The 20,703-nt window shown below is 48.5% G+C and overlaps 1 protein-coding gene across 1 annotated transcript in view; it reads right to left on the bottom strand.

Moving 5' to 3' along the window:
* LOC140106445 (uncharacterized) overlaps window positions 1–20,703 on the bottom strand; it is a 39,506-nt gene that overhangs the window by 13,709 nt on the left and 5,094 nt on the right. Inside the window, exons 5-8 of the mRNA XM_072130894.1 lie at window positions 18,129–18,155; window positions 15,175–15,967; window positions 3,430–3,598; window positions 1,652–1,709 (exon numbers count right to left, since the gene is read on the bottom strand). Coding sequence (XP_071986995.1) covers window positions 1,652–1,709; window positions 3,430–3,598; window positions 15,175–15,967; window positions 18,129–18,155 — 1,047 coding nt within the window. The remainder of the gene's footprint in view (window positions 1–1,651; window positions 1,710–3,429; window positions 3,599–15,174; window positions 15,968–18,128; window positions 18,156–20,703) is intronic.

Below are 20,703 nucleotides of genomic sequence, written 5' to 3'. Positions count from 1 at the left end.
CAATGCACCTCGGGGAACGCGCAGGACCAATTCAGTAAATGTGCAACATTGTGTCACATGACGTAGCCCAGGAGAACATACAGCAATGCTTCTCCCCCTCCATAGAGAAGCGAGCGTCCGGTGCCGTAACAAAGCAAACTATTTCGCCATGCACAGTCAGGCTGCGGTGAGACAATGTGAGCCCCATACAACTTGTGTGCCATAAACGTCATCGGGGATATGATGGAAGCAAATGGTGCGGCTGCTACGTTCGCATGAATGAGCCCTAAAGGTGGTGGCACACGTGGCGTTTTGAACTCATTTTTAAGAAGTCCGTTAAAAAACGCATTTGTTTTTTGACCGTTTTTGTCCATTTTCCAATTATTCTAATTAAGATAATTGGGGAAAGCAGTAATAAACTGCTTAAAAACAGCCTAAAAACTGGTTCAAAACGCAAAGTGTGGAACCACCCTAAAACTGCGCCTAAGCACCTGTAAGTGCACAGTTTTGTCAAAGTGCTACCGCAATTGTGGCGCAAACACTTCATAAACTGCAAACTTCAAAGCCACTTTTTTCATGCCACCTACAAACAGCCGGTGCAGACACAATAATATATCTGGGCCACTGTGTTTAGGGTTTTATTTTGTACAGGGAATTTTATTATTTCTTCTTTTTTTCACTATGGTACCTTCACATGTAATCACCTTATCATAGAGATTTGGGAATTGATACAGAAAGATCTTTTCATGATACAAACAATAACATTGATTAGACGAGTCCCTGCAGCAGCTCCGGCACAGGGAGGGCACCGAGCTCATTGCTGTCCGGCTCCGGTGATTTCTATCTTATCCCGTTATTCCATTGTTAAAGAGAACCCGTCATGCAAAATAACCCCCCTAAACTAAATATATTTTCATAAACTGCCATTAGAGAGCATTGCCTCTATCCCTTCATTGTCCCTCTACATGCCTGTAAACCTAAGCAATGAGGTCCTAAAGCTGTATGCAAATGACCTGTGAAATGTCCAATGAAGCATTAGCATATTCAAGCTGTCCACTCTATTCATGAGTGGGAGGCACAGCCACACCCCCAGTGCATGACTGACAGCCTGTATAATGATGTGAGGCTGTATAATGATGTGATTCCTGGTGCTGGTGGCCACGCCCCCTGCAGCCTGTGTGTGTGTGTGTATAGGAGAGATACAGCAGCTCCATGCAGCCATGTTACAGCAGAACATGTCAGATTCATGTGTAGCTGATGTCTGTGTCTCACACCTGTATATTAGGAGGATGCAGCATGTCAGCAGATGCAGCACACACACTAGCAATGCTTTACTATACATTACACACAGACATGAGCAGAGGGAGGAGAGGGGAGGGGTAACAGGGGTGACATCACTGCCTCTGACCATGTGACCAGCCTCATTTACATGATAAAGAATAGATGATTTTACAATGATTAATGTATGAAATAACTAGATAAAGGCTGGGATGGGATCCTTGTGAGCTGCTCCAACAGGTAGAGGTGACAGGACAAGTGACACAGACCTGATGACAGGTGTCCTTTAAGGGTCATTTTTACAAAACTGACAAATTGATAGGAAGTTCTACAGCAACATATGTTTTCTATAATGTCCTTACTGATCTTACTATGACTGAAAGTGTCCTCTTACCCACTGACACCTGATGTTCATCCATCACCATCAACTCAGGTCCTCTGACCTCCGACCTCTATACAGGACACAAACACAGGGAGAAATGTCACAGGAATTTATATAAATGTATCCATCCAGTGCTGTGCCCCCTGCTCCTATACCATACACCCGGCGCTGTGCCCCCTCCTCCTATACCATACACCCAGCGCTGTGCCCCCTACTCCTATACCATACACCCAGTGCTGTGCCCCCTCCTCCTATACCATACACCCAGTGCTGTGCCCCCTCCTCCTATACCATACACCCAGTGCTGTGCCCCCTCCTCCTATACCATACACCCGGCGCTGTGCCCCCTCCTCCTATACCATACACCCAGCGCTGTGCCCCCTCCTCCTATACCATACACCCAGCGCTGTGCCCCCTCCTCCTATACCATACACCCAGCGCTGTGCCCCCTCCTCCTATACCATACACCCAGTGCTGTGCCCCCTCCTCCTATACCATACACCCAGTGCTGTGCCCCCTCCTCCTATACCATACACCCAGTGCTGTGCCCCCTCCTCCTATACCATACACCCAGTGTTGTGCCCCCTGCTCCTATACCATACACCCAGCGCTGTGCCCCCTCCTCCTATACCTTACACCCGGCGCTGTGCCCCCTCCTCCTATACCTTACACCCGGCGCTGTGCCCCCTCCTCCTATACCATACACCCAGTGCTGTGCCCGCTCCTCCTATACCATACACCCAGTGCTGTGCCCCCTCCTCCTATACCATACACCCAGCGCTGTGCCCCCTCCTCCTATACCATACACCCAGCGCTGTGCCCTCTCCTCTTATACCATACACCCAGCGTTGTGCCCCCTCCTCCTATACCATACACCCAGCGCTGTGTCCCCTCCTCCTATACCATACACCCAGCGCTGTGCCCCCTCCTCCTATACCATACACCCGGCGCTGTGCCCGCTCCTCCTATACCATACACCCAGCCCCCTCCTCCTATACCATACACCCAGTGCTGTGCCCCCTCCTCCTATACCATACACCCAGTGCTGTGCCCCCTCCTCCTATACCATACACCCAGCGCTGTGCCCCCTCCTCCTATACCATACACCCAGCCCCCTCCTCCTATACCATACACCCAGTGCTGTGCCCCCTCCTCCTATACCATACACCCAGTGCTGTGCCCCCTCCTCCTATACCTTACACCCAGTGCTGTGCCCCCTCCTCCTATACCATACACCCAGTGCTGTGCCCGCTCCTCCTATACCATACACCCAGTGCTGTGCCCCCTCCTCCTATACCATACACCCAGCGCTGTGCCCCCTCCTCCTATACCATACACCCAGCGCTGTGCCCCCTCCTCCTATACCTTACACCCAGTGCTGTGCCCCCTCCTCCTATACCATACACCCAGTGCTGTGCCCCCTCCTCCTATACCATACACCCAGTGCTGTGCCCCCTCCTCCTATACCATACACCCAGTGCTGTGCCCCCTCCTCCTATACCATACACCCAGTGCTGTGCCCCCTCCTCCTATACCATACACCCAGTGCTGTGCCCCCTCCTCTTATACCATACACCCAGCCCCCTCCTCCTATACCATACACCCGGTGCTGTGCCCCCTCCTCCTATACCATACACCCAGCCCCCTCCTCCTATACCATACACCCAGTGCTGTGCCCCCTCCTCCTATACCATACACTCAGTGCTGTGCCCCCTGCTCCTCTTATCCCCCATGGTTGTGCCCATTCCCCTTGTGTATACATAATGCAGCCCTCTGCTTCGGTTCCTCACCCGGTCTTGTAATATCTCCGTCCGCTCTGCAGAGTGATGTGTCGCCAACGTTTGGACGTCATCACTCGTGTTCCGCGAGCACAGGATCATGGGAGTAGTAGTCCGTAGTGCCCTGCACACATCGGTCCGCTGTGGATGCGCGCATGCGTGTAGCTCCGCCCTCCGTGTGCTGGCCGTATCGGCGGCGGGTTATGAGGTGACGGGACGGAGAGTCCGTGTTATTTCCGTACTACAGGCAAACGCCAAGGACAGACTTCTCCGCTTTCTCAATGTTTATTCTATCTCACAACTAACGTTTTTGTTTGTGTTGTGGTTTTTATTTTAACTTTTGGGCTTTTTCCTAAACGACGCCCATTGTACCGCCCCCAAACATAGCATCATATCGACCGATATGGTCCCCACATAGTGCAATGCCCCCCCCCCCCCCCTGTACTGCTCCTCCTCCTCACATGGTGTGGTCCCTCTCCTCCATCCTCCTCCTCCTGTCCTCCATCCTCCTCCTCCTGTCCTCCATCCTCCTCCTGTATCCTCCATCCTCCTCCTGTATCCTCCTGTCCTCCTGTATCCTCCATTCATCCTGTCCTCTATCCTCCTCCTGTCCTCCTGTATCCTCCATCCTCCTCCTGTATCCTCCATCCTCCTCCTGTATCCTCCATCCTCCTCCTGTCCTCCATCCTCCTCCTGTCCTCCATCCTCCTCCTGTATCCTCCATCCTCCTCCTGTATCCTCCATCCTCCTCCTGTATCCTCCATCCTCCTCCTGTCCTCTATCCTCCTCCTGTCCTCCTGTATCCTCCATCCTCCTCCTGTGCTCTATCCTCCTCCTGTCCTCCTGTATCCTCCATCCTCCTCCTGTCCTCCATCCTCCTCCTGTATCCTCCAGCCTCCTCCTGTCCTCCATCCTCCTCCTGTCCTCCATCCTCCTCCTGTCCTCCATCCTCCTCCTGTCCTCCATCCTCCTCCTGTATCCTCCATCCTCCTCCTGTCCTCTATCCTCCTCCTGTATCCTCCATCCTCCTCCTGTATCCTCCATCCTCCTCCTGTCCTCTATCCTCCATCCTCCTCCTGTCCTCCATCCTCCTCCTTTCCTCTATCCTCCTCCTGTATCCTCCATCCTCCTCCTCCTGTATCCTCCATCCTCCTCCTCCTGTATCCTCCATCCTCCTCCTGTATCCTCCATCCTCCTCCTCATGTCCTCCATCCTCCTCCTGTATCCTCCATCCTCCTCCTGTATCCTCCATCCTCCTCCTCCTGTCCTCCATCCTCCTCCTGTCCTCCTTTATCCTCCATCCTCCTCCTGTCCTCCATCCTCCTCCTGTATCCTCCATCCTCCTCCTCCTGTATCCTCCATCCTCCTCCTGTATCCTCTATCCTCCTCCTGTATCCTCTATCCTCCTCCTGTATCCTCCATCCTCCTCCTGTCCTCCTGTATCCTCCATCCTCTATCCTCCTCCTGTATCCTCCATCCTCCTTCTGTATCCTCCATCCTCCTCCTGTCCTCCATTCTCCTCCTCCTGTCCTCCACCCTCCTCTTGTAACCTCCATCCTCCTCCTGTCCTCCATCCTCCTACTGTATTCCATCCTCCTCCTGTATCCTCCATCCTCCTCCTCCTGTCCTCCATCCTCCTCCTGATTTCCATCCTCCTCCTGTATCCCCCATCCTCCTCCTCTCCTCCATCCTCCTCCTGTATCCTCTATCCTCCTCCTGTATCCTCCATCCTCCTCCTCCTGTATCCTCCATCCTCCTCCTCCTGTATCCTCTATCCTCCTCCTGTATCCTCCATCCTCCTCCTCATGTCCTCCATCCTCCTCCTGTATCCTCCATCCTCCTCCTTTATCCTCCATCCTCCTCCTCCTGTCCTCCATCCTCCTCCTGTCCTCCTTTATCCTCCATCCTCCTCCTGTCCTCCATCCTCCTCCTCCTGTATCCTCCATCCTCCTCCTGTATCCTCTATCGTCCTCCTGTATCCTCTATCCTCCTCCTGTATCCTCCATCCTCCTCCTGTATCCTCCATCCTCCTCCTGTATCCTCCATCCTCCTTCTGTATCCTCCATCCTCCTCCTGTCCTCCATTCTCCTCCTCCTCTCCTCCACCCTCCTCTTGTAACCTCCATCCTCCTCCTGTCCTCCATCCTCCTACTGTATTCCATCCTCCTCCTGTATCCTCCATCCTCCTCCTCCTGTGCTCCATCCTCCTCCTGATTTCCATCCTCCTCCTGTATCCTCCATCCTCCTCCTCTCCATCCTCCTCTTGTAACCTCCTTCCTCCTCCTGTATCCTCCATCCTCCTCCTGTATCCTCCATCCTCCTCCTGACCACCATCCTCCTCCTCCTGTCCTCCATCCTCCTGTCCTTCATACTCCTCCTCCTGTCCTCCATCCTCCTCTTGTATCCTCCATCCTCCTCCTGTCCTCCTGTATCCTCCATCCTCCTCCTGTATCTTTCATCCTCCTCCTGTCCTCCATCCTCCTCTTGTATCCTCCATCCTCCTCCTGTATCCTCCATCCTCCTCCTGTATCCTCCATCCTCCTCCTGTATCCTCCAGCCTCCTCGTGTCCTCCTGTATCCTCCATCCTCCTCCTGCATCTTCCATCCTCCTCCTGCATCCTCCATCCTCCTCCTGTAGCCCCCTGTCCTCCATCCTCCTCCTGTATGCTCCTTCTGTATCCTCCTCCTGTCCTCCATCCTCCTACAGTATCCTCGATCCCCCTCCTGCCCTCCATCCTCTTCCTGTATCCTCCATCCTCCTCTTGTATCCTCCTCTTGTATCCTCCTCCTGTCCTCCATCCTACTCCTGTATCCTCCACCCTACTCCTGTATCCTCCATCCTCCTCCTGCATCCTCCATCCTCCTCCTGTAGCCCCCTGTCCTCCATCCTCCTCCTGTATGCTCCTTCTGTATCCTCCTCCTGTCCTCCATCCTCCTCCTGTATCCTCGATCCCCCTCCTGCTTTCCATCCTCCTGTAGCCTCCTCCTGTATCCTCCATCCTCCTCCTGTCCTCCATCCTCCTCCTGTATCCTCCTCCTGCCCTCCATCCTCCTCCTGTATCCTCCATCCTCCTCCTGTTTCCTCCATCCTCCTCCTGTCCTCTATCCTCCTCTTGTATCCTCCTCCTGTCCTCCATCCTACTCCTGTATCCTCCATCCTACTCCTGTATCCTCCATCCTACTCCTGTATCCTCCAGCCTCCTCCTGTATCCTCCATCCTCCTCCTGTATCCTCCATCCTACTCCTGTATCCTCCATCCTCCTCCTGTATCCTCCATCCTACTCCTGTATCCTCCATCCTCCTCCTGTATCCTCCATCCCCCTCCTGTTCTCCATCCTACTCTTGTCCTCCATGCTCCTCCTGTCCCCCATCCTCCTCCTGTATCCTCCTCCTGTCCTCCATCCTCCTCCTCTATCCTCCTCCTGTCCTCCATCCTCCTCCTCCTGTGTCCTCCATCCTCCTCCTGTCCTCCATCCTCCTCCTGTCCTGCATCCTCCTCCTGTATCCTCCATCCTCCTCCTGTATCCTCCTCCTGTATTCCATCCTCCTCCTGTCCTCCTGTATGCTCCTCCTGTATCCTCTATCCTCCTCCTGTATCCTCCATCCTCCTCCTGTATCCTCTATCCTCCTCCTGTATCCTCCTCCTGTATTCCATCCTCCTCCTGTCCTCCTGTATGCTCCTCCTCTATCCTCCATCCTCCTCCTGTCCTCCTGTATGCTCCTCCTCTATCCTCCATCCTCCTCCTGTATCCTCTATCCTCCTCCTGTATCCTCCATCCTCCTCCTTCTGTCCTCCATCCTCCTCCTGATCTCCATCCTCCTCCTGTATCCTCCATCCTCCTCCTCTCCTCCATCCTCCTCCTTCTGTCCTCCATCCTCCTCCTGATCTCCATCCTCCTCCTGTATCCTCCATCCTCCTCCTCTCCTCCATCCTCCTCTTGTAACCTCCATCCTCCTCCTGTATCCTCCATCCTCCTCCTGTATCCTCCATCCTCCTCCTCTCCTCCATCCTCCTCTTGTAACCTCCATCCTCCTGTCCTCCATCCTCCTCCTGTCCTCCATCCTCCTCTTGTATCCTCCATCCTCCTCCTGTAGCCTCCATCCTCCTCCTGTCCTCCATCCTCCTCCTGTATCCTCCATCCTCCTCCTGTATCCTCCAGCCTCCTCCTGTATCCTCCAGCCTCCTCCTGTATCCTCGATCCCCCTCCTGCCCTCCATCCTCTTCCTGTAGCCTCCTCCTGTATCCTCCATTCTCCAGTATCCTCCTCCTGTTCTCCTTCCTCCTCCTGTCTTCCATCCTCCTCCTTTATCCTCCATCCTCCTCCTGTATCCTCCATCCTCCTCCTGTATCCTCCATCCTCCTCTTGTATCCTCCTCTTGTATCCTCCTCCTGTCCTCCATCCTATTCCTGTATCCTCCACCCTACTCCTGTATCCTCCATCCTCCTCCTGCATCCTCCATCCTCCTCCTGTAGCCCCCTGTCCTCCATCCTCCTCCTGTATCCTCGATCCCCCTCCTGCTTTCCATCCTCCTCCTGTAGCCTCCTCCTGTATCCTCCATCCTCCTCCTGTCCTCCATCCTCCTCCTGTATCCTCGATCCCCCTCCTGCTTTCCATCCTCCTCCTGTAGCCTCCTCCTGTCCTCCATCCTCCTCCTGTATCCTCCTCCTGCCCTCCATCCTCCTCCTGTATCCTCCATCCTCCTCCTGTATCCTCCTCCTGTATCCTCCATCCTCCTCCTGTATCCTCCATCCCCCTCCTGTCCTCCATCCTACTCTTGTCCTCCATGCTCCTCCTGTCCCCCATCCTCCTCCTGTATCCTCCTCCTGTCCTCCATCCTCTATCCTCCTCCTGTCCTCCATCCTCCTCCTCCTGTGTCCTCCATCCTCCTCCTGTCCTCCATCCTCCTCCTGTATGCTCCTCCTGTATCCTCTATCCTCCTCCTGTATCCTCCATCCTCCTCCTGTATCCTGTATCCTCCTCCTGTATCCTGTATCCTCCTCCTGTATCCTCTATCCTCCTCCTGTATCCCATCCTCCTCCTGTCCTCCTGTATGCTCCTCCTCTATCCTCCATCCTCCTCCTGTATCCTCCATCCTCCTCCTCTATCCTCCATCCTCCTCCTGTATCCTCTATCCTCCTCCTGTATCCTCCATCCTCCTCCTGTATCCTCCATCCTCCTCCTATTTTTTTCTGCATAACAAATGTGAGTTTATTAACTAATCTATGCCTTGAAAAGGGAAACTGGAAAAAAATTCCAAATGTGGGGAAATTGGCAAAAAAAATTTGTGTCACTTTCTCGGTTTTTAAGGCCTTCACTTTGCACTCCAATTCATATGTCTACTTTATTTTTTGGTTTGGTACGATCATGGTGATATCAAATTTATCTAGGTAAATAACAGGGAGCGACAATCTGAGCAAAGATGGCAGCGCCGGAGGTCCAGAAAGGCGTGGATTGTCTGACTGGGCCCTCAACCTTATTAGACAATTATTACAAAAAGAGGCCTGAGGGTGGCCTCACTAAGACCCATTGGTCAAATTGAAAGAGGCTTTATCTAAAACCAAATAACTTTATTTTTATATATTTTAAAAGGAATTAGGAAAATACAAGTGATTTAAAAATCTCCAGAGAGTAGGGTCAAAGTTATGAGCTTTTTTTGTATACAAGAGTGGTATAGGTAAGTCCCGAGTGTCGTGTATCGTGCTGGTCAGTTGTTCTTTGTAGATTGTTAGTGTTGTTATTTCCATCCAGTGTGTCCTTTTGTTGGAAGTATTCTCTTATTTTACAATGTGTCACTACACCGTGACTTGAGTAGGGAACACTGCATAGATTGGACACCAGGGGGCAGATTTACTTACCCGGCCCATTCGCCGGAATACACCGGGCCGGACCAAGTGAAGGTAAGCGCTTCCCAAGCGACACATTTTCGGTTTTTAAATGCGGCGGTTTTTCCGAATACGTCGGGTTTTCGTTCGGCCACGCCCCCCCCCCCCGATTTCCGTCGCGTGCATGCCGGCGCCACAATCCGATCGCGTGCGCCAAAATCCCGGGGCAATTCAGGTACAATCGGCGCAAATCGGAAATATTCGGGTAACACGTCGGGAAAACGCGAATCGGGCCCTTAGTAAATGACCCCCTTGGTGTCACTGGTAAGTATTAATTTGTAGTTGTAAAAATTGTTACAAAGTAACTGTTTTCATTCATTCAATGAACCAGATATTCCTAGAATGTATCCATTAATAGTATGCCTACAGCAGACTGAGTACAGGGATGGATTGGCTCGCAACACATTTCTTCAATCACTCCCCATTATATATTCGTGTTTCTAGGCACACGGCAGCAATTCATGCATCCACATTCACTCGTTTTTTCTGCCTATAGTACTGCACTGGTTAGATTTGTATGGCTCTCTAACTGCTAAATAAAATTGATAAGGACACTACAGCACCCCCCCCCCCCCAACCTGACATGTTTCACCGCACCAGTGGCTTCCTCAGGGGTGCCGGGGCTAAGTGTGTCAGCGGTAGCCCCCACACCGTCTTTTAACCCCTTCCCAACATGTGACGTAATAGTACGGCGCCACCATCTTTCCGTGGATCGTCGCTCCCCGTGACGTCATCGGGGAGCGGCGATCCGTCACCATGGTAGCTTCGGGTCTAACGAGGACCCGAAGCTACTTCGGGTTAACCCATGCGCTGTCAGCACATTGTAATGTATGAGTAGTAAAATCCCCATATACTGCCATACAGTAGTATGGCAGTATATGATAGGATCGTACAGACACCCTAGGGTTAAAGTACACTAGGGAGTCTGAAAAATAGTAAAAATAAAATAAAAAAAAAGTTAAAATAAAAAAATTATAATTAAAAAAACCTAAAAATTAAAATCACCCCCCTTTCCCTAGAACTGATATAAATATAAATAAACAGTAAAAATCATAAACACATTAGGTATCACCGCGTCCGAAAATGCCCGATCTATCAAAATATGATAACGGTTTTTCACTGCGTTTAACCCCGTAACGGAAAATCGCGCCCAAAGTCGAAAATGGCACTTTTTTGCCATTTAAAAAAAAATTAAAAATTCTATAAAAAGTGATCAAAAGGTAGCACAGTCCTAAAAATGATAACATTGTAAACGTCATCAAAATCCGCAAAAAACGAGGTTTTATTTTTTTTAAATGTATGAAAACATTATAAAACCCATTAAAATTTGGTATCCCCGTAATCGTACCGACCCAAATAATACAGTAGACATGTCATTTGGGGTGCACAGTGAAATCCGTAAAAGCCCACAAGAATACAGCACACATGCTTTTTTTTTTACCAATTTTACTGCATTTGGAATTTCTTTCCCACTTCCCAGTACACGGCATGGAATATTAAATACGACCATTTTGAAGTGTAATTTGTTACGCAGAAAATACGTCGTCACACAGCTCTGTACATGGAAAAATAAAAAAGTTACAGATTTTTGAATGTGGGAAGTGAAAAATGAAAACGCAAAATCGATAAAGGGCCGCGGCGGGAAGGGGTTAAATGCTGCAATGTGCGGTAAACCCAACCTCCTTACCCTGTGAGCCCTCTTCATACAGTGTTACCAGCTCTGTGCCATACATGTACAGCGCAGAGCGCAAAAAGTTTACAGAGCACCTGTCAGGACAGTTCGGGACGGTAAACCACTCACAGGGCCATTGAGTTAGGGTTTGCCCTGTACGAATTCCAAGGTGGGACAGTAAAAAAAAGGTAAACAGTTGTGCACCCTGCATTGCGTTAGGAGGCACGCACCTGAGAAAACTTCAGATGTAAGAACAATAATAACCAATGCTAAGAGCTCATGAAGGCTGTTTTGGGGCCCTAAACCACATATAGACCTGTATTTGGTTTACTGTCAGAAAACTGACAGGTTCATTGTAATGGCCCCATATAGTATAATCCCCCCTTCCTGTGGCCTATGCACCCATATAATACCCAATAATGCAACTCAGAAACATATAATACCCCTCTTTAATGTTATCCTCCCTTTACTTTTGTTCCCCCATTTCTATTGTCCTCTCTCATACAGTGGCCCCCTGTTGTCTCTCATACTGTCCTCTCTCGCAATGTGGCCCCCAGTGGGACAACCCAGGACATTGTCCCAACCATCCAGGACAGCAAGACAGCTCCACAAAATCGAGACTGTCCCGACGAATCTGGGATTGTTTCAAGTGTCTGAAGTCTAGTGATGTGATCGGCGTGGATCATTTCAAATTTGCATGATCTTAAAAGGAGGTGTCAAGGTGTTCTCTTCTCCATCCCCCCCCTCCCCTTCCTGCATCAGGACTTGGAAACAAAGTACTGTTTAAATATTCCTGGACTCTCCCCCTCATTAACACTTTCTCCGATCCTGAATGACCCTGTGGACTAATTAATCAGTGGGAGAACAGAGAAGATATAAAACAATATGAGATACAGGAAATAGTGTTCACTCAATGGAGGCTGCTGGGCAACGGACGCAGTAGTGTTACACTGTTAGCGTTATCGGAAATCTCCAATAACACTAGCAAACACTGCCGCGCTGTACACTAGAAACGCTGGAAGCGATTGGGCGTATTCATGAGGGGTGGGGTTAGGGTCGCATGACGCATGGCAGTCACCGCTGTAGGAGTAGGAGGGGCAGTCCGGGAAAGAGGCAGCACCGAGGACCGCCACCTCATGAATACGCCAGACTGCTTACAGCCCCAAGCCCATGCGCCGCCATGTTTTTGAAGCCACCGGCAGCATTGCCGGTGGTGATCGGTGGGAGAACACTCCCGAACGGTGCTAGCAATCTGCACCAAAGACTTAATGGCCATGGAGAGGGCTCGGCCCGCGAGCCCTCTCCATGCACTGGGACCCGTCGTGCGCCGTACTAGTACGGCGCGTGTCGTGGAGGGGTTAAGCAGAGTGTCACTTATGAATAAAAGTCCACTGTTATGCTAGGGGTGGCAGTAAAGACAAGAACTCTGGGTTCAAAAGATGGAGCTGGTGCCCATGGGAGAGCGAGTGTCTCACTTATAGGGACCGTGTCACATTGTGCTGCAGCGCTACTAGGTCCTGGCACCTCATGATCCGCTGCGTCAACTTCACCAGGGACAACACCCTCTGCGGAGGATTCTGAAGAGACGCTGCCATGGGCTTTAAATAAGTCCGTTTCCGATGCGGCCTCAAACTCGGATACTGGCTGAAGCATGGGGTAGCCTCCTCAGCAGTAGGTCACTAAGGATACCTACAAAGCAAGCAATAATGACTGCACCAATGCGCCCGTAGATCCTTCCTGCCTACTCTAAGTATTCTATTACACAGGTACATGGGGGGAAAATAGGTAGAGAACGATGTATAAAAAGGGTTAAATACCGGGTATAACTGCATTTAAAGGGTTAATAAGTAGGGGATGTAATGTGCTGCTTGTTACCGTATTACAATATCTTCTGACAATGAATCTTCTCTTCTCCTCACAAACAAACAACGGGGGAGATTTATCATCAAGTTTGAGGTAAAATTGGTCTAGTTGCCCATGAAACCAATCAGAGCTCAGGTTTCATTTCACAAACAGCTGTGGGGAAATGAAAGTTGAGCTCTGATTGGTTGCCCTGGGCAAGTAGAATAGTTCTGCTCTAAGAGACTTATGATAAATCTACAACAATGGGGCTCATTAACTAAGGGCTCCGCGGCCGCACTTTCGTCTGGTTTCCCGAATTTTTTCCGTTTTGTGCTGAATTCCGCCGTGATTTTGGCGCACGCGATCGGATTTGGGCGCAATCGCGCTGGCTTTCATACGACAGAAATGGGGGGGGGGCGTGGCCTTCAGACGACCCGACGGATTCGGAAAAACCGTGGAATTTAAAAAAACGAAATGTGTCGCAAGATCAAGCACTTACATGCACCGGGAAGAAGAAGGTGAAGTCCGGCGGACACCTACTGGATATCGGGCGCAAGACCTTAGCGAATCTTGGCAGAACCTGAATCCACGTCGGACCTGCGCAGTGATTGAAGCGCTGCCGTGAAAACACGAGGCGGCGGAATTCAGCAACCGCAAACGCCCGCCGTGATGGTCGCCAACCAGTTAAAGGGAACCTGTTATCAGGAAGGTGATCTTCACATGATGTACAAATGACCTTCCTGATGACAGGTTCCCTTTAATAAGACGTGAACTAATTCCAAGTAGTAAACGCTATAAGAAAACTGATTGGGAACAACTTGTTTTACAGTTTTATTTTTGGTTTGTCTTGATGACACTGGATAGGATTTACATTATTTTGACATGACCCATCAGAAACCTCCCAAAGCACCCGCAGGTTATACACGGGACGATTCCTCCTTCTCCATAAACTGCAGTGGACGGGACTATATACGCTGCACACAACACATAAAATATCATTTTATTCCATAGAGGTTTCCTATATACATAAAAAAAAGGAAAACTGGCATAATCATTGGATCGTGAGCAAACAAGATATAGTTGGTTCCTTCCATAGATTCCATAATTGATCTATGAAAAGGCTTGTCCCATAAATGTAACTTATTCCCCATCCACAGGATTGTTAGACATCACTGGTAGCCCGGGCCTCCCATGACTATGCTGTGATTGAGCTCCATTACCATGTATGAGGCTGCACCAGCACTCCCCTCACAGAGCAGCCTACTCCTAATTGTTGGGGGGGAGATGGAGGTTAAAGGAAACCTACCATGTGATGTGATGCAGTATGAAGCAAACATACCTTGAGAATGCTGGAGCTACACTGATGCAGGATCATATCTTGGTTGATCCTTGTGCTGAGTGGTTTTGCTGATAAAACAGATATAACATTATGATCATGAAGCTCTGCCCCTTCTATGGCTCCTTCAGTACTTCTCCTAGCACGTGAGTTATTCACTGCAGTTGAGGATGACGTAATCCCTGGGTTGTGCCTGGAGGCAGAATAATCAATTGCTGCACCATCCCCCATCTGCTGTGTATGAGTGATCCAGCTCAGGTTGATTAGTCATGTCTTGACTTACCTCCATATGTAATCACATGCTCAGTGTTGATGGAGGCATCCATGCTGTCCCAGCTTTCCCAAGATCCTGAATGATAGAATTGGTTTTTTTTCAGCAAAACCACTCAGCACAGGGATTAACCAAGATATAACCCTGCATCAGTGTAGCTGCAGCATTCTCATGGTATGTTTGCTTCATAATCCATCCAATCACATGGTAGGTTTCCTTTAAAATGGTCATAAGCCCTTATGTCTATTTAATGGTATTTCTTCTATCGAGCTACTTGGGAGAGGAGGGGGGGGTGGGTCCCTTCTGTCCTCTTTTATTGCTACAGTTTGAGGATCTTTGTATACATATGTGTTGTGGGTTGATGAGGATTTCATGGCTGGAGGTCCTGCTCTATATTACTTCTACAGGGCAGTATCAAACGATTGGTCCAGTGTGCCCTGTGCTACAGGCGGTGCCCAAACCACCATTATTTAAATGCACTAATGAGTCACACCCCCTTGTATTCTGTAACTTATTCCCTGACCCGTGGAAAGGAAATAAGTTACATTTATGGGGCAACCCCCCCGCACACATTTCATACCTTCCATTCGGATGACTTTCCATGGTTCTCATATAAAAATTAAAAATGTCCTTTTTCCATACAAATATATACACATCTTTGTATTTATATACATTTCCCATTCTACTATATAACAGCTGAATATTATTTCCTTTTGTGAGTAAATGCTACAAACCAACATGATTTTTTTTTTCTAAAACTCCAGTTTCTTTTTGTGTATTCTTTCGTAGTGCTTGGAGAGGCCGTCTTTTCGAGAGAAAACGTTGCCGCACTCTATACACACAAAGGGCTTGTCGTCGGTATGGGTTAACTTGTGTTTCGCCAGATTGGATTGGTTGGCGAAGCCGCGCCCACACACGGGGCAGACGTAGGGTTTCTGTCCCGTGTGTATTATACGGTGTGAAATTAAATTGGATTGGTTGGCGAAGGCTTTGCCGCATTCCCCGCAGACGTACGGCCTCTCCCCAGTGTGCAGGACCAGGTGAGCGTTGAGACATGAGCGACTGGAAAAGAATTTCCCGCATTCAGTACAAGTGAAAGGCTTCTCCCCGGTGTGGATTCTCAGATGTTTTACCAGCGCTGGGTTATTGCTGAAACACCTTCCACAGGCCGGACACTCCACCGGCTTCTCCCCCGTGTGAACCTTCTCGTGTGTTTTCAGGTTGAATTTGCTGACAAAGAGTTTTCCGCACTGAGTACAAGAAAAGGGCTTCTCCCCCGTGTGCACCCGCTGATGTGTTACCAGACTTGGCTTGTAGGCAAAACATTTACCGCACAGGTTGCAGGAATACGGCTTCTCCCCCGAGTGAGACCTCTGATGCTTTGTGAGATACGAGTAGAGGCTAAACCCTTTCCCGCACTCTGTACAGATAAATTGTTTGGCGGTGGTGGTGGATTGTCCGTATTCATCAGTTTCCCACTCCTTTGGCCGCGGTTTTGGTCGGTATACTTTTTTGGGGGGCTCTTCATCGTCATCTGGTAAGATACCTTAAGAAAAAGAAGATCTGTTTGTACTTTAAAGGAAATTAAAGGATTGTACACCAAGCACACTTACCTACTGTTGGGGGCCCCCTCTGGCAGAATCGGCTCTTCTTTTGTCATTGTTTTTACAACAATTGTGCAAATGTGCCCGAGGGGCTCTGAACTCCTTTGCTATTAATGGAGCCCCGCGACCCACAGGCTTATTTGCATAATTGTAAAACTATTTTTTTTCTTTAAAAGGGAACCTGTCACCAGGGACCTCATTTTCACTAAAGACAGATTGTAAAAGCCATGACACTACAGTGCAAAAATGCCTCTGTCTTTTCTAAGCATTTGCATTACAATATAATTGTGTGTTATAACTTACTCTTGCATCCTGACAAAATCCTGGGGTAGTCACAGGGGTTGGGCTTTGGTTTGGATGCATTTCAATAAACATGTGACCTGTCTGAGCTGCAGGCTGCCTCAATCTTTGTGCTCCTGTACAGCTCCTCCCTCCCCCACTGATGTCAGCTCACCAGGCTATTAGCTCTGAGAAGGAGCAGGAGGTGGAGCTGTACAGGAGCACAAAGGTGGGGGCAGAGAGCTGAGGAGGGAGTAACACAGATAAGTAACATTGTTTTTATGCACCAAACCAAAGCCCAACCCCTGGGACTACACCAGGATTTTATCAGGATGCAAGAGTAAGTTATAACACACAATTATATAGTAATGCAAATGCTTAGAAAAGACAGAGGCAGATGTGCACTGCAGGAGCAATAAGCTTCTGTCACCTGTCTTTAGTGAAAAAATGAGGTCCCTGGTGACAGGTTCCCTCTAAAACGAGGGCATAAGAAGCTAAAAGAAGAGTGAATCCTACCAGAGGGTAAAAGAGAGGCAAAGGGAGAGAAAGAAAAGCACTCATAGCGTAGTGTTATTGCAAACGGAACGGATAGGCACAGCGCTAGGGATCTGCCTTACAGGGATTCAACTTTGGTGCTGCCATAGGACAGGATTCACAGGTCGTAGTAGCAACACTAGACTGGATCAAGCTTCATGGGGCACAGGGGGGTCAAGAGATCAAAGGGTATTCATAGCAGAGAACTAATTGAATTGGAACAGTGTTGTAAAAAAAAAACACTCCTCTCCTTTCAAATGAGACTAAAAAATATAAACTGTATAGTACGCAAGTAAAAAAACAATTAAAGGGGTTGTCTGAGACTTTACAAAAAAAAACAAAGGTGGCCGGCAGGGGGCTGCTTAAAAAAAAAAAATAAACATGTACTTACCTCCCGGCTGCTACTGCTCCGGTCCGTGCCCCATGTAAACAAACATGGTCACGGACGCAGCGCGACCCATCCGTCCTACATTCTATAAGGCGCACAAAAAATCCTTTGAATTTCTCAGAAATCAAAGGTGCGCCTCATGGTCCAGTGCGCCTTATATATGAACTGACTTACAGACAACAGCTGCCTTGTACTGTGCACAGGTCTGCCACCTGCTGGTCATTCATCCTTATAATCCGGTGCGCCTTATAGTCCAGTGCGCCTTATATATGATCCGTACTTACAGACAACAGCTGCCTTGTACTGTGCACAGGTCTGCCACCTGCTGGTCATTCATCCTTATAATCAGGTGCGCCTTATATATGAACCGTACTTACAGACAGCAGCTGCCTTGTACTGTGCACAGGTCTGCCCCCTGCTGGTCATTCCTCCTTATAATCCGGTGCGCCTTATATATGAACCTAGACGTTTTAGCAGGCATTTATTGATGGTGCGCCTTTTACTCCGGTGCGTCTTATACTCCGAAAAATACTGTACAACGCTGTGAATTGGCTTTATATTTTTCATTCTCTGTACACGTTGCGCTTTATGAGATTCCAATTAAACAAATTCTCTGCTATGAAGACTCTGTTCTCTCGATTCCTGTGTGCGCCATAACGACAAAACCCCCCTATATCCTTACAGTGGGGGCACAAACCAGCAGGTAAGTGTGTGCTTGGTTTACCACCCTTCATCCTGGTGGTAGAGTCGTTCTGTGTAGCATTCTGCCCCTAGATGGACTCATAAGCTGTCCCATTATAAAAAGTAGCAAAAGTCCCTTATTACGCTTTTTAAACATAAGAAAGAGCAACATATAACCTACAGAACAGAAGGAAGGGGGGATTACTGACAGCCGTACTTACCAGTCTGGTATCCCATCCAATTACTTCCTGCAGGGAAATTAAGAAATCACGTTACCCACTACATCCAGTTATAGCCAATACAAAGACACTGAATATGGCCCAAAAAGACCATTGGATTTAAGAAAATAAATAAATACAATTCAGGGCTAAATGCAAACAGTGTCATCTGCATTTAGCCCTGAATATATTATACACACTTGTTCATCTAGCCAATCGAGTGTCCTTGTATTATATACTTTGTGTCACCAAAGGGATATGTCTAGATATACTTGTGGTACAAGGTAATCCGGGTAAGTCATTAGAATCCAGTCCACAGTTTTTTTTAAATTTTTTTAGGTGATTGAATCTGGGCCAGGTCTTCCAAATACCCCGAACACAACTATAAAACAGAGGAAAAGAACAAGGAGGTCTACACAGGCTACTGAGGAAAGAGCTTCTCGCTCTGACACAGCAAGAGACCTGCAGCGGAACATTTCTTGCCACAAACGCCATTGCTTGGGATGGACGCATCCCGCTGTTTGTAGTAAAAACTCACCGCGACTTAGTACAAGAAGCGCCAACAAGCTGCGAGGAAAGGAGACAAGACAGCCAAAAACCGTGTCATCTGGTGTAAGGCCCGCGAATCAACTAACCGTGAGTGCCTGACCATATTAACGATATTTGCTATCTGTCTCGGGTCGATCCTATTTATAGTAACGTTTACTGCAGGTATAGGGCCCAATATCCTGCCAATTAGAGGATACCTCCTGGATACGCATCATATGACATATGAACTTTTTAATTAAAAAAAAAAAAAATTCCTTTTTTTAATCCTATTTTTATACCTCATACTATTAAAAAAAAACACACATATCCCTATGACGCATCTTTAGACCGCTGGAACTTTTTATTTTTAAGATGTTTTTTGTTATAAGACCATTTTTTGCAGACGTCTGTAGGTCTAGTTTTTATATACACTCACCAGCCACTTTATTAGGTACACCTGTCCAACTGCTCGTTAACACTTAATTTCTAATCAGCCAATCACATGGCGGCAACTCAGTGCATTTAGGCATGTAGACATGGTCAAGACAATCTCCTGCAGTTCTCCCGAGCATCAGTATGGGGAAGAAAGGTGATTTGTGGCCTTTGAACGTGGCATGGTTGTTGGTGCCAGAAGGGCTGGTCTGAGTATTTCAGAAACTGCTGATCTACTGGGATTTTCACGCACAACCATCTCTAGGGTTTACAGAGAATGGTCCGAAAAAGAAAAAACATCCGGTGAGCGGCAGGTCTGTGGGCAGAAATGCCTTGTTGATGCCAGAGGTCAGAGGAGAATGGGCAGACTGGTTCGAGCTGATAGAAAGGCAACAGTGACTCAAATCGACACCCGTTACAACCAAGGTAGGCAGAAGAGCATCTCTGAATGCACAGTACGTCCAACTTTGAGGCAGATGGGCTACAGCAGCAGAAGACCACACCGGGTGCCACTCCTTTCAGCTAAGAACAGGAAACTGAGGCTACAATTTGCACAAGCTCATCAAAATTGGACAGTAGAAGATTGGAAAAACGTTGCCTGGTCTGATGAGCCTCGATTTCTGCTGCGACATTCGGATGGTAGGATCAGAATTTGGCGTCAACAACATGAAAGCATGGATCCATCCTGCCTTGTATCAGCGGCTCAGGCTGGTGGTGGTGGTGTCATGGTGTCTTTGGGCCCCTTGGTACAACGCCACAGCCTACCTGAGTATTGTTGCTGCCCATGTCCATCCCTTTATGAGCACAATGTACCCTGTAACATCTGATGGATACTTTCAGCAGGATAATGCGCCATGTCATAAAGCTGGAATCATCTCAGACTGGTTTCTTGAACAAGACAATGAGGTCACTGGACACAAATGGCCTCCACAGTCACCAGATCTCAATCCAATAGAGCATCTTTGGGATGTGGTGGAACGGGAGATTCGCATCATGGATGTGCAGCCGACAAATCTGCGGCAACTGTGTGATGCCATCATGTCACTATGGACCAAAATCTCTGAGGAGCTTCCAGCACCTTGTTGTATCTATGCCACGAAGAATTGAGGCAGTTCTGAAGGCAAAAGGGGGTCCAACCCGTTACTAGCATGGTGGACCCAATAAAGTGGCCGCTGAGTGTATATATGTATGCATCTGTGTGTCGTTGGATTGTATAAATTAAAACTACCATACTAAGAAACCTGGAATCGATCCTTATTAGTGCCCACCTACACATCAACCTTTACAAAAAAATTCTTCTTTTCCCTTTTTGGTGTTGAAGGGTTAAGGTGGTAGCACATAAGGACGGCTATATAAGTCTGATAAGTGCCACTGGATATTCCTTTTACATTTTTTTTTGGTCTCTGTGACAATTGGATTTTAAAAATGTTGGGTTGTCATAAGAACCAGGAGTAACAATAAAGCTTCATTACAGACGCCTGTGATAACTGTTACAGCTGATTATTGTAGCCTAGGACTAAAGTACAGCAAATTACCAATATCCAGAGGTCCGTTTGTAACTAGGGGTCGTCTGTAAGTCGGGTGTTCTGAAGTAGGGGACCGTCTGTATTAAATTCAG

Source organism: Engystomops pustulosus, chromosome 11, assembly GCF_040894005.1.
Source record: "Engystomops pustulosus chromosome 11, aEngPut4.maternal, whole genome shotgun sequence".
NCBI classification, from domain to species: domain Eukaryota; kingdom Metazoa; phylum Chordata; class Amphibia; order Anura; family Leptodactylidae; genus Engystomops; species Engystomops pustulosus.
The sequence above is the reverse complement of the archived record's forward strand: the minus strand, read 5'-3'. Positions and strand labels throughout refer to the sequence as shown.